The sequence below is a fragment of the Cervus elaphus genome, chromosome 7, assembly GCF_910594005.1.
Source record: "Cervus elaphus chromosome 7, mCerEla1.1, whole genome shotgun sequence".
NCBI lineage: Eukaryota > Metazoa > Chordata > Mammalia > Artiodactyla > Cervidae > Cervus > Cervus elaphus.
Genome location: NC_057821.1, coordinates 33,284,531 through 33,297,297, shown reverse-complemented (window position 1 = coordinate 33,297,297; position 12,767 = coordinate 33,284,531). Strand labels below are relative to the sequence as shown.

General features: G+C 45.0%; 1 protein-coding gene across 4 annotated transcripts in view; it reads right to left on the bottom strand.

Moving 5' to 3' along the window:
• The window catches only part of KIAA0319 (KIAA0319 ortholog), a 71,251-nt gene that overhangs the window by 33,835 nt on the left and 24,649 nt on the right, over positions 1–12,767 (bottom strand). For all 4 annotated transcript variants that reach the window (XM_043908383.1, XM_043908382.1, XM_043908385.1 and 1 more), the window contains 3 exons: positions 8,921–9,078; positions 3,991–4,730; positions 1,183–1,360 (listed from right to left, as the gene is read on the bottom strand). In XM_043908383.1, the coding sequence (XP_043764318.1) occupies positions 1,183–1,360; positions 3,991–4,730; positions 8,921–8,975 (973 nt within the window). In that variant the 5' untranslated portion in view covers positions 8,976–9,078. The remainder of the gene's footprint in view (positions 1–1,182; positions 1,361–3,990; positions 4,731–8,920; positions 9,079–12,767) is intronic.

Genomic DNA, 12,767 nt, shown 5'->3' with positions numbered 1-12,767 from the left:
GGCCAGCTTCCTTTTCATTACAGTACTATCCAGCCTCTCCTCCACCATTATCCTCCTCTCTCCTGAAGCTCAGGATCAAAGTAAATAAGCAAAGAAGAGAGTGAAAGTGAAGATGGCTCAGTCGTGTCCGACTCTTTAAAACCCCTAAACAGTCCATGGAATTCTCCAGGCCAGAATACTGGAGTGGGTAGCCATTCCCTTCTCCAGGCGATCTTCCCAACCCAAGGATCGAACCCAGGTCTCCCACATTGCAGGCGGATTCTGTACCAGCTGAGCCACCAGGGAAGCCCAAGAATAAACTGGAGTGGGTAGTCTATCCCTTCTCCAAGGGATCTTCCTGATCCAGGAATCAAACCAAGGTCTCCTGCATTGCAGGCAGATTCTTTACCAACTGAGCTACCAGGGAAGCCCAAAAGAAGAGAGGGGAATCCTGAAAGGAGATCACCTGCAGAAAGGCTAAGGAAGCATGACAAAAGCCTCTAGTAACTTCTTGAGTATTAAATCTAATGGGAGTTTTTCAGTCCTCCTGTAACACACAGCCCCCTCATCACTCGGCTTCCAACGTGGAACCCTCTCTCCTCTCTCCTTCCGTCAGTCCATGTCTGCTTTCTCTCTCTCCTACCTCTCAACCATGACCATCTGGTCAGCTCCGTAGGCTCCTAACAGCTCCTAACACAGGGCAACCCCAGTGTTCCACCCCTCAGGCCTCTCCCCAGCTCACCTCCCTACTCTCCCTGGACAGCCTTCAATGATCACCTCTCCACCAGTGACATCTAGCTCTTTATCTTCAGCCCAACTACTCAGCTAATTTTCAGTTCCAGGTGTTTATATACCTCAGCCTCCTCTTTGCTCCCATGGCAGTCTCTCACAGCATATTGTATGAGATACTGTATTGCCATATTGCTTGCCATATTGTATCAAACCATCTATTTATCTGTTAGACTGGTCCTCTAGCTCATAGACTCATGGAGAGAAAAGACAATATCTATTCATTTTTTTAATTCCCAGCACCTAGCAATATTTCTGGCAAACAACAGATGCTTAACAACGTACCCAGAGGGAATGAGCTAACTAAAAGCTGTCGCTACTATGACTATGGCATTCATAGTATGTGAATATAGAATATAGTATGAATACAGCATGTCTTCAGCACATTTCTTCCAGGTGTGTTTTTAAACTTACCTGGCCTGGGAGCAGTAGGAGCAGATCTGGGTTGCTCGGATGGGATGGTGCTGGTGGAAAGGGTTGGAATGCTATGCTCTCTGCTCCACGGGGTGACTGTGAGAACCGGGCTCTTCTCCACAGTGGCCGGGCTGACCTCCAGGCTGGCTGGAGGGGGATCATGGGATGGCATTAAGACCTAGGCGATCAATTACAAGGATAAGTTGTCAGAGGGGAAACAAGGTTGGATAGAGCCAGGTCAGTAAAACTCAGGCTAATAAGACAGGGGACCAAAAGGTGGAGTTGGAGTGTGAAATCCAAGAAAAGCTGTAACTCAAACATTAACTGGAGAAGGGGGCACTGGGGTTTATTGAAAACACAGCTACTCACTTCTGTGGTCCACTTAGCCACATAAAAGAAGGTGAAAGGTGTTAATACTTGGTGGGGGAAAAGAACACAGTTAACCTGTGATCCTTTATTTTTTAATGGAAAGTCTTAAAGTGTTTAAGACAATTACAAAGACAGAAAAATACGGAGACTTTGAAAAGAAACATACACCAAAGCGGAAAAAAAAAAAAAAACACTTCTGATAATATCACTACTTAAAAGACTGTTTAGCAATTTTTAATGGTTGAGATTATAATACACAGTCAATTCAATCCAGCTTTCCTTACTTACTCTAACCTAAGCACTGATATCTTAAATAACATTCTTTTTTTTAATAAAGAAGTCTTAATTGGTTTATGTTCCTCTATCTTCTGATGCGCCCTCTTGTACCTTGAAATACACTAAATTCTCCCACGACCTGTCCTCCAGTCACTCTTGCCAGCTGCATTTGGCTTCCCCTGATCAACTCGCTCACTGCATCTCACCCAGTCCTGACCTTTCCCAAGCAAGCAGCCTCTGGACTCTCAAATGTTCTCCCCACAGGGCAGCCTCTGAGTCTGCCTCCCTGAGCTCCTGCTCTTAGCACTTGAACCTTCTCTCTGCCTCGGTACGTCTTCTATCCTAAAGGTCCCCATTCTTTTCACCTGTGTTTTTCATGGAAAGGTCCATAGAGGTTATGTCCTCTCCTTAGTATCTCGCTCCCCCGATCCAAACGATTCATGTCACTAGTGAATTTCTAGCAACCTCAGAACCTGTTGGGTCTTGAAGAAACTGCAGGGGGTTGAGAATACATCATCCCCAAATAAGACACTCCGGCAAACTGATTATTTTGAATTAAAAGTACTTGGAAAACTGTCGGTGTAAAAAGAACACTCTGACCCCTCTTCTGTCCCCCTGAAAGCAAGAGACAAATCTCCACGGGAAAGGGACCTTTCCTTTCAAGGATTATCTACAACTTAATGCAGCTCAAAACAATTCAACTGTGACTGTAGGGGGAAATTTGTATTTCAGTGGAAAATAAAGCATTGTACCAGGAGGATAGAAGGTAACCTTTTCACCAGAGAGAAGAAATTGAGGGCTGAGAAGGCTGAATAAACAAACCTTGAGTTAAAACAACAGGCCCAAAATAGAGTCGCTTATTTTGTCCCCAAAGCATGATTTACAGTTTCAGCTCTCCCAGGAAGCTTAAACCAGTCAATCAGGAATAATCTTAAAATAATCTGCTTGATAAACTCCCACTGCCTCTTAAAGGAAAGTAATCTTGCAATAATCAACCCACTTGCCTGCCTTGTATAATTTTCTTGTTTCCAACTCCCTTCTGCCTAAAAATGTCTTTCATTTTGTACAGTTCCTCAGAACTCCTTTCTATCTGCTATAATGGATGCTGCCTGATTTGAATGCATTTTAAAAAATATATTTATTTTAATTTATTTATTTGGCCATGCTGGGTCTTAGTTGCAGCATGCGAATTCTTAGTTGCAGCATGTGGGATCTAGTTCCCTCACCAGGGATCAAACTCAGTCCCTCTGTACCGGGAGCATGGAGTCTTAGCCAGTGGACCATCAGGGAAGACCCTGAATGCATTTTTGTTCAAACTCTTAAAAATATTAATATGCTTCAGCTTAATTCTTTAACAGATACTTATCTTTAACAGATATTTTGTCACCAATTTACTACCCCAAGCCTAAACCTCTTCCTCTTTGGCTTGTCAATTCTTCACAGATTTATTGTTTCTTTGTTCAAAAAACAGAAAGCTTTCCTTCTTTGGTCATGTCTCATATTTTTTGGGGTCTCCTACACATGAAAAGTAAATTTGCTTTTCTCCTATTAACCAGGAGAAAAAAAAACTTAGAAGAAAAAATTTTTTTCTGCTCCTACAAAACCTACCACAAGAGATTTGCAAAGCCTCTGTCTATACATGCTGCATTATATGGGCTGGCTCTGGAAACGTTTAAAAAACTCTCATTCATCTTAGATACCAGTAGAGGCAACTCAAGGGAGAAGCGCTAAATCATCACTAGGTGGCTGACTTGTGAAGGCAAAAGAACTATTTGCTCTTTTAAACAGTCTGGTCACGAGGCCCCAAAAGAGGAACAAGATGTTAGGTCTGGAAGGTTCTGAGAGCCATCTTTCTTGCCAATACCTTAACAGGTGCCCTTAAGAATAACCTTCTCGTGTCCTCCACCTAATGAGGCTGTTGTTGCTTAGTTGCTAAGTCGTGTCCGACTCTTGGTGACCCCATGGACTGTAGCCTGTCAGGCTCCTCTGTCCAGGGGATTTTCCGGGAAGACTACTGGAGTGGGTGGCCATTTCCTTCTCCAGGGGATCTTCCCTGATCCAGGGAGGCGCCTCCTGCATCGGCAGGCGGGCTCTTCACCACTGAGCCTGGCTCCAAGGTGAACTCAGCCCCTCCCGTCTCACACACACACCAGCCACACCCACCTCTTTCCCAGAGCTGTTGCCGGCTTGCCGGTGGAGCTGAGAAGCCTCTCTCTCCACTTCTCCTGGAGGTGGGGCAGTGACCAAGGGAAGCAACAACCTCTCCGGAGAGGGTTTCGGGGCCGGGGTCCAGGCCGACTCATTCAGCTTGTGGAGCCCTGGGTCCTCCGGCTGCTTGTCCGCTGGTGCTGTGGGGCTGTCTCCAGCAGAGGAGTTGAAGCCTCCCTCACCTCTGGGCAGCAAGCCCCAGTCCGTGAACTCGGCGCTCTCCCGGGGCTCCTGCTTGCTGAGCGGCTGGAAGAGGTTCTGCTCCAGCTCCCTGTAGTCATCCGAGTACTCAGACATGTCCAGGCCCCGATCCGTGCCCAGGAAGGGCAGGTCCTTTCTGATATCCTCAGGTGAGTCCCCCCAGATTCCCGACAGGGCGCCCCTGTTCAGCATCACCTCCCCGTAGTCCAGCAGCGGTGCGGGCCTCTGGGCGGGCCTGAGCACAAAGGTCAGGTAAGACCTGATGGAGCCCATCTTCTTGGGCTCGCAGCTCTCTTTGTGCGGGCAGCTCACCAGGTAGCAGCGGCCCTCAAACCACCAAGCCAGGTCGCAGCTGGACAGGTCGCAGCAGGCGGATGTGCAGTCCCCCAGGGGGGTGGTCTGAGGCACCGGCATGATTTTGCTAGTTTCCAAGTTAGGAGAGATGATGGCATTGGAATACGTCCTCCCCTCGCTGCACTGCGTCCAGGCACAACCTGCAAACATTCCAGCCACCAATAAGGAAGCCAGGCAGGTCACTTCTGGCAAGCAAATAAACCAACAGCATCTCCTACAGGAAGTCCGCTACCTTATCATACAGCCCGCCCATCAACACCCCCATCTGTACCCCTGTCCTCGCACCCTTCCACCCCAACCCATCCATCCACAGATTCTTCCATCTGTCCATCTCACCTTCCATCTTCTCTCTTTATATGGTGCTACTCCACTTACTGAAGAGAGGCGTTCTTTTCTATGTGTGTATCGCTTTTACACTGTTTGTAATATTTTGTTCCTCACCCAAAATCCAGTTATAAAGGTTTACTTCAGGAACAACGTCATACTGTTGCTGTTAACTGAATTTTTAAACATCTCAGCTTATTCTGATAACAGGGAATTATCAAAAGAGAGAAAAAACTCATCCTAAATATAGGTCTAGAACAACTAGCTTTAAGCCGATTCTAAATAATGAACCACAAACGTTGCCAACTGGCAAATCAGTAGGCAGAAGTGTGGTGCTACCTAAGTGTGATCTGCAGACACAGGGGGGCAGGCCATGATAAGAGAATCTGGGGCTTTTAGAAAACTTGGTAGCAATCTGTCATTCCCTGGCACCCAAGGACAAAATAACTTTTCTCCTTTTGTATGTTGTAAAACAAGCAGATATTGGAATCTAAAAGATGGTACAAATGAACCTGTCTACAAAACAGAGTCATAGATGTAGAAAACAAACCCAGTTACCAAGCGGGGGAAGAGAGGGAGGGATACACTCAGAGACTGGGATTGACATGTCCACAACTAACATATATAAAAGATCCCTATTAAGAACCTACTATATGGCGCAGGGAACTCTACTCAATACTCTGTAATGACCTATGTGGCAATAAAATCTAAAGAAAGAGGGGATATATGTGCTAACTGATTCACTCTGCTCTAAAGCAGATACTAACAACATTGTAAATCAACTACACTCCAATAAAAATTAATATTAAAAAAAGATAAAGAATGTTGCCCACCATTCGGTTCTACAAGGATGAAGTCACTGCCCACTGCAGTCACTAACAGACAGTGTACCCAGAAAGGAATTCAGGATGAAAAGCAGGATGAGGCACTCTGTGCTTTGGAAAAACAGGCCCCTCAGATAGCTTGACACATGTCTCAGGGAGAATTTTAATGAGCTCAGATTCTTGCATCTTCCCATACATAGAAAAGCACTAAAATCGTCAGCTGAGATACCTGTTCCTTGTGACTAGCAGCAGTGGTGTATCAAGAGGTGTGCTTGACTGCACGCATTCTCCTGCCCTAAATCATATACATACGAGCTTCTTCTCCCAGCTTTTCAGAGCAGTTCCCTCAGACCTACTGAGACGCTGTTGCCTGGACTATAGTCCTCAGGAAGGTCCCTGAATAAAACTGAAACCTACAACTCTTGCATTGCGTGTTTTTCTTTCAGTAGACAACTTGTTGTTGATATTTTACCAAAGAGTATGTCTGTGGTGGATTGGAAATAGAAACAAATTGGTCCCTCATCACATATAGTTCCAGGAATGCGGTTCTGCTGAACTCCCAAGAGCAAAAGATCTTTCTAGTGAGTGCTCATCACTGATCATTCTCTTAATAACTGTTACATTTTTCATAATGACAGTTAGAGATGACTTCTAACTGGAGGTAAGAGAAATGGTTAAACACAGTACAAGAATTCATGTTGTTTCGGACTTCCCTGGCAGTCCTTTGGCAGGGGCACAAGTTCCATCTCTGATCAGGGAGCTAAGACCCCACATGTCTCCCAACCAAAAAACCAAAACATAAATGAGAAGCAACATTGTAACAAATGCAACACAGACCTTTAAAAAATGGTCCATTTCAAAACAAGAATCATTTCTTTTTTTCACCTGTATACACATCATCACTATTATAAATTTTTAAGAATCATTCAGTGCCAAATATTGACTCAATATTAGTCTAACTGGTCTCATCCAGTAAGAATTAGATATAAATATATATCTTTCCCAGTAAATAAGCAGGCAAACTGCTTTACTTCGACTAAAATGATATTTTCTCAAACCAAAGCTACTTTTTTAAAAAATCATTTTAATAGTTTTAGCCTTTTATTTCCTAAAGAAAAGCTTAATCTTTTATCAGATATGGAGAGGGGGAAATACTCTCTGCTGAACATGATAAAACAATCAAGGTCAAGAGATGATAAAGGGGATAAAATAGGTAGGTAATCTACAACTCCCAGCTCTGCTTTCAAAAATACCGTCTTTACTTGTAAAGATATCACTGCTGCTGCTAAGTCGCTTCAGTCGTGTCTGACTCTGTGCAACCCCATAGACGGCAGCCCACCAGGCTCCCCCGTCCCTGGGATTCTCCAGGCAAGAACACTGGAGTGGGTTGCCATTTCCCTCTCCAATGCATGAAAGTGAAAAGTGAAAGTGAAGTTGCTCAGTTGTGTCTGACTCTTAGCGATCCCATGGACTGCAGCCCACCAGGCTCCGCCGTCCCTGGGATTTCCCAGGCAAGAGTACCGGAGTGGGCTGCCATTGCCTTCTCCCAAAGATAGCACTACATTCCTTTCAAAGAAGCAGCCTTTAAATGAAGACCCAAGCTAGAAATTTCTTTCAAACACAATTGGCAGGATACATTTTCCCTTGAACAACTGAACAATCCTTTTGAAAAATATGGACTGAACAATCCTTTTGAAAAATATGATTCATAAGAACTATCATGTTTCATTTCTGGCTTTGGATACCAGAAGCTTAAAAGTCAACGTGTAAAATTGTGTCAAAGAAACCATTAAACATGAAAAAGGCTGTGATCCTAGAACAAGCAAATTGTTACATGTGGTTGAGAAGCTTGGCAGAAGTCTTCAACAAAAAACTTAAAGCAGTTTTCCCTCAGGTTGGAGGTGGTGGTCTCCAGAAACCTCTGGGACAGATCATCATTTTGTTCTGAAAAAAATCACCTGAATGGGCTGTTTAGATACACATACCTTTAGAGTGGATCTGAATATTAAATAAAGAAGTTTGAGAAGGTGGGTATCCCAACAACTAAACCATCTATTAGACTCACTCAAGAAAGTTCCTGAAGTGACAGAAGAACACTCACAGGTTTGTCCCCTCTACAAATCCCCAGTCCAATCCATGAACATAGTAAGCACTCCACGGTTGTTGACAAGTCAACAAAATCAATGGTTAGCATCTTGTCAAAGGCAAAGAGGATAGAGAGAAAAGCCAGACAAGCCCTAAACAACATTACTGGGGCTCAGTTAACCCAGGAATTTTGAATAAATGAAAAATACCCCATAAGAAAATGACAAAAAGCAGTGAAAAGGTAGGGATTTGAGAGGGGGAAAAAAAGGGCTCAAACATTAATGACAGCATTTTCCAGAGTACAGAGTACATCAAGCATGGAATAAAGGATCATTTTGTTTTGTATACTAAGCAGTGGTGAGTTTAATAAGATGGACGTTTGGTGTGAGGAGAGTAATCTGCAGGAAATGATAAAGCTTCTCTGACTGTAGTATTTCCTCAAGTGGCCCTTGTATGACCTAAGACTGTGCTTCTTCAAATTTAGATGCTTCAGGCTCCTGAGTCACACCCACTAGGAGTTCTGATTCAGTAGGTCTGGATGGGGCCTAAGAAGACACATTTTAACAAGGGTCACTCCCAGATAAACCTCGGTGTGGTTTTACCGCACTGTGACAAATCCTGGATATAAAACCAGTTTCCCTAGCCATATGTCCATCCTTGGGCTTCGGTAAGTTCAAAGGGGCCTGGCTGGCCTAGCTGGGGCATGGATCACCAGAGCTGATGCTGACCAAGGATTTTAAGCCATGGTGTGTCCACAAGAAGTAAACAGACCATACGAAAATAAAGATTTAAGATAGAAAAAAGCCTGTTATTTGCTTTCCAAAAAAGATCTACTATGTGGTTCTTTGAAATAAACACATGAAGTTTTCCCAGTATATATGAAATGTGATTTTCTTTTCCCCAAAATAATCATGACAAAAAAGTTAAATGCGTTTCCAGAAACCACTTATGCACGAGGTCTTCCTTTTTATATGTGAAATAAGTCTGTTGGAAAGCAAACGCACAGCACCTTCATCTCCTCAGGTTGATCTGAGTTGCTTAAGTCAGAGAGGAAGTTCAAGGGTGAGGCTGGCGTCTCCAGGGTAACGGTTTCCTACCTGTAAAGGTCACCAGCAGCAGCAATGAAGTGAGTGCGCCTGTGGGGGGCGCCATTCTGCCTCACACAGTGGGTGCAGGCCGGCTGCGTAGACAGCCCCGAGAGGTCTTGGCTGCGGGTTTCCTTTGTGTTTCTTAGGAGCCAGATTTGGCCTCAGAACTTCAAAGGAAAAACAGAAAAGAGACAGGAAGGAAGAAAAGAATAGGTAAATGCAGAAACACACAAAGTCATCTCTATCATTTATTCATGGCAATGGGAAGCCTATCTTGGTAACACCCCAGGGTCACAGCGGGGTTCAGGGCAGGACACCCCAAGATGTGCCACTCTGGCATGTGGATTATTTCAAGATGAAAACAAAGTCCAAAGGACTCAGGATGAAACTCTGTCCGTCCCTCGAACTGCCGAAAAGGATTTAGACAGAGGACCTGTTCAAGGAAGGCAGCTATCACCATGAATAAATGCAGTATCATATGAGCTAGATGTGGCAGACATGGAGGAACCTAGCAAAGTCTGCTTGTTAAAACTCTGTGGGTCCCACTGTCTCCTTAGGACATGGCAAACACCCATTTTCCAAACACTGGCTCTTTTTCATCTTCCTGTGAACTGCCTTCCTTCCCTTTGAAGTCCCAGATCCCTACCTGCTTCTCCTTGGTCCAGGAGGACAAATATACCTCATTTATCTGAAATTATCTGAAATACCCTCATTTTATCTGGAATCTCTCACATTATGTGGATTTCTTATTAAATTGCAAATTTAATAAGCAATTAAATTTGGTTTTCTCCTGTTAACCTGTCTTATGTCATTATAACTATTTGACCAGTCACACACACACAGAGGACCCCTCCTGACAACCATTTCTCAGGCGAACCATCCACCTGAAGTTTGTTTAAACAGAAAGGACAGTTCCTAAGAAGGGGCAAAGGGTTTCTCATGCTCTCTCCCCTTATAAGCCCAAACCTAGGCAATAAAAGAGAACTGGGGTCAGAGGCTTGAAAGAAGGCAAGGCGAAGCCCTCTTTCAGAAACGCTATACCCCCAATGCACACGACGACAGAGAGGCAAGATTGTCCAGAAAACACATAGACCTCACTAAATGCCTTCACAAGTGACTCAGCAGAAATGCACTAAGACTGTCAGGAAATTTTAAAACATCTTAATGTATATTCACTTATATTTCCTTTTTATATATGCCCAAGAATGACCTAGGAGAAAAATCTCCCTGAAGCAACCTCCCCAAAAATCTCTTTCAATGTATAGAAACAGTTTACAGGATAAGAAAGGGATGTGCTATGGTATAATTGACAGGATTTTTTTTTTTCTTCCTTTGTGGTATTTAAAATAATGATGCATCTTCTAATCACTAGCATCTTAGATTCAGTGATCTTGTTTTTGCCTGGCACTTCCTTCAATATGATCTTCACAATAACCCAGGTGGCATTATTATCAATGCTTTAGATAATATGAAGATGGTGAAACTGAGGCTCACCAAAGTTCACTGATTTGCTCAAGGGTGAGGAAGAACCAGTATAAGGAAGGTCTGGACTCGAAGTGCTTGTTACTGTAACAAGGCTCCCAGGAGCAAGCACAGCTAGATAAGGGCTTCCTAATGAGTGTGCCGGAGCCTTGCCATGAGCTGCAAATTGATACGCTATGGTCAGCTAGAGTTCAGTTCAAGTTCACACCACTCTCTCCCACCCATCCCTCATTTCCTCCCCAAGCACACTTATACTCAGGCTTTTGGGAGAGAAAAAGACACCTTACTTTTCCTCTTCCCGTCCCCTTTCCAGAGGCATCTCATTCAGAAACTTACAAGGGGAGTAGGGATGACAAAGAGTGGGACACAACCCAGCAGAGGCCTCCCAACTCGCCATTTAAGTATGATGTAGTATCTGGGGGAGGTGGAAGGGGGTTACTGGCAAAACAAAACATTTCGTGATATGCTGTCTGTCCTTTATTCAAGGGAACACAATCCATGGTCTGAGGGAGTAGAGGGCATCTAAGCAATGGACCACTCTTAGATTTGGGGCAAGAATGAGTTTTATTGAACATTAGAAGCAGCATCGTCGAAAAAGGGCACAACAGACTAGGAGGTCAGAGATTTCCTTACAAGGCGAGCAGGTCCTATTTTCTAGGGTGAGGTGCTAGTCATGTCCAACTCTTTATGACTCCATGGACTGTAGCCCGCCAGGCCCTCTGTCCATGGGATTCTCCAAGCAAGAATACTAGAGTGGGTTGCCATGCCCTCCTCCAGGGGATCTTCCCAACCCAGGGATCGAACCCACATCTCTGGCATTGCAGGCAGATTCTTTACCGTCTGAGCCACGAAGGAAGCAAGCTGAGCTGGAGGCTTGCAACTGGTGTGCGTGAGGGCTCCTTGACAAGCACCTCCCACACATGCATATGGACTGTGGTTTAGATTTGGGATGTGGACCGGGCCACTGGGGCAGCTTCCTTTTCATACATCCTAATACGTGAATTAGCTTTATCAGTGGGTGCTCAGTCACTCAGTCGTGTCCGACTCTTTGCAACCCCACGGACTGCAGCCCACCAGGCTCTCCTGTCCATGGAATTTTGCAGGCAAGAATACTGGAGTGGGGAGTCATTTCCTCCTCCAGGGACTCTTCCTGACTCAGGGAGCGAACCGCGTCTCCTGCGTCTTCAGCATTGGCATGAGGATTCTTTACCACTGAGACAGAGAGGAAACCGGAAAGGACAAGGAGCCTATAAACACAGCCAAACCCGGAGTCCTATGGAAGAAGGGTTGGGGAATCGCTGGACCTTGCTTTGAGTCTTTCTCGAGAAACAGTTCAAACCACAAGAAGGCCTCCCACTGAACTGCAGTGATGGCTGTCATTGACCACTTGGAACAGGTTGCTGCTCAGCCTACAATCATCACTGGCCAGTGTCCAGTAAGGAGAGAGGGGCGCCTCCCTGGCCCCCATGTTACTGAGCTGAGTCACGTCAAAAGACCAGAAAGGAACCACAGTAAAGGTGGCCATGGTTAAATTCAGGAGGTTGTTTCTGTGTTAATGTTTCCGTGTGTCAGGATAACAGAGGCCGTATGAACACGAGCTTCCATAAGGTGAAGCAGAGAATGTGAACACTCAGAGTCCCATAAGCTTCAGGCCTAAAAACCCAGAGGAAGACCGCCTGCTGGTGCAAACTGTCTGCCACTAATAACTTCCTTTCTCTGAAGCAACGAAAGTGTGGTTTGGGATGGGAAGTGGATAGAAGAAAAGATTGGCCATATCCCATTTGCGGTGGTTGACCGTGCCCTAAAAGGCAGGAGAGCAACTGGTCCTCCAGGGATGGCATTCAGCCTCCTGCCAAGACACTGCCCAGAAGAGCAGAGTTGCTATCAGCCAGGGGCGGCTGGCTGAGAACCCCATGGATCAAGACCACGCCCCTGCCATACCATAGGATAACTTCAGCCAAATTAATAAAAGGTGAATCTCTGAGCAAACATTGCTCCAAAGGCACACAGCCTGGTAAAAGGGCCATGAGCCAAATTTCTAAGCCCTTAACCCTTTGGCAGATGCCCTTGGGCAATGTACCTTGCAAACCATATCCTGCTTGGAAAGCTCTGAAAAGCAATTATCTTAGAGCCAACTTTCAGTGCTCAGCAAATGTAAGCATCTCCTATTGTCAACCCCTGACCTGCCCCTCGAGAAATCTGTATGCAGGCCAGGAAGGAAGAGTTAGAACTGGACTTGGAACAACAGACTGGTTCCCAAAAGAGAAAGGAGCACGTCAAGGCTGTATATTGTCACCCTGCTTATTTAACTTATGTGCAGAGTACATCATGTGAAATGCTGGGCTGGATGAAGCACAAGTTAAAATCAAGATTG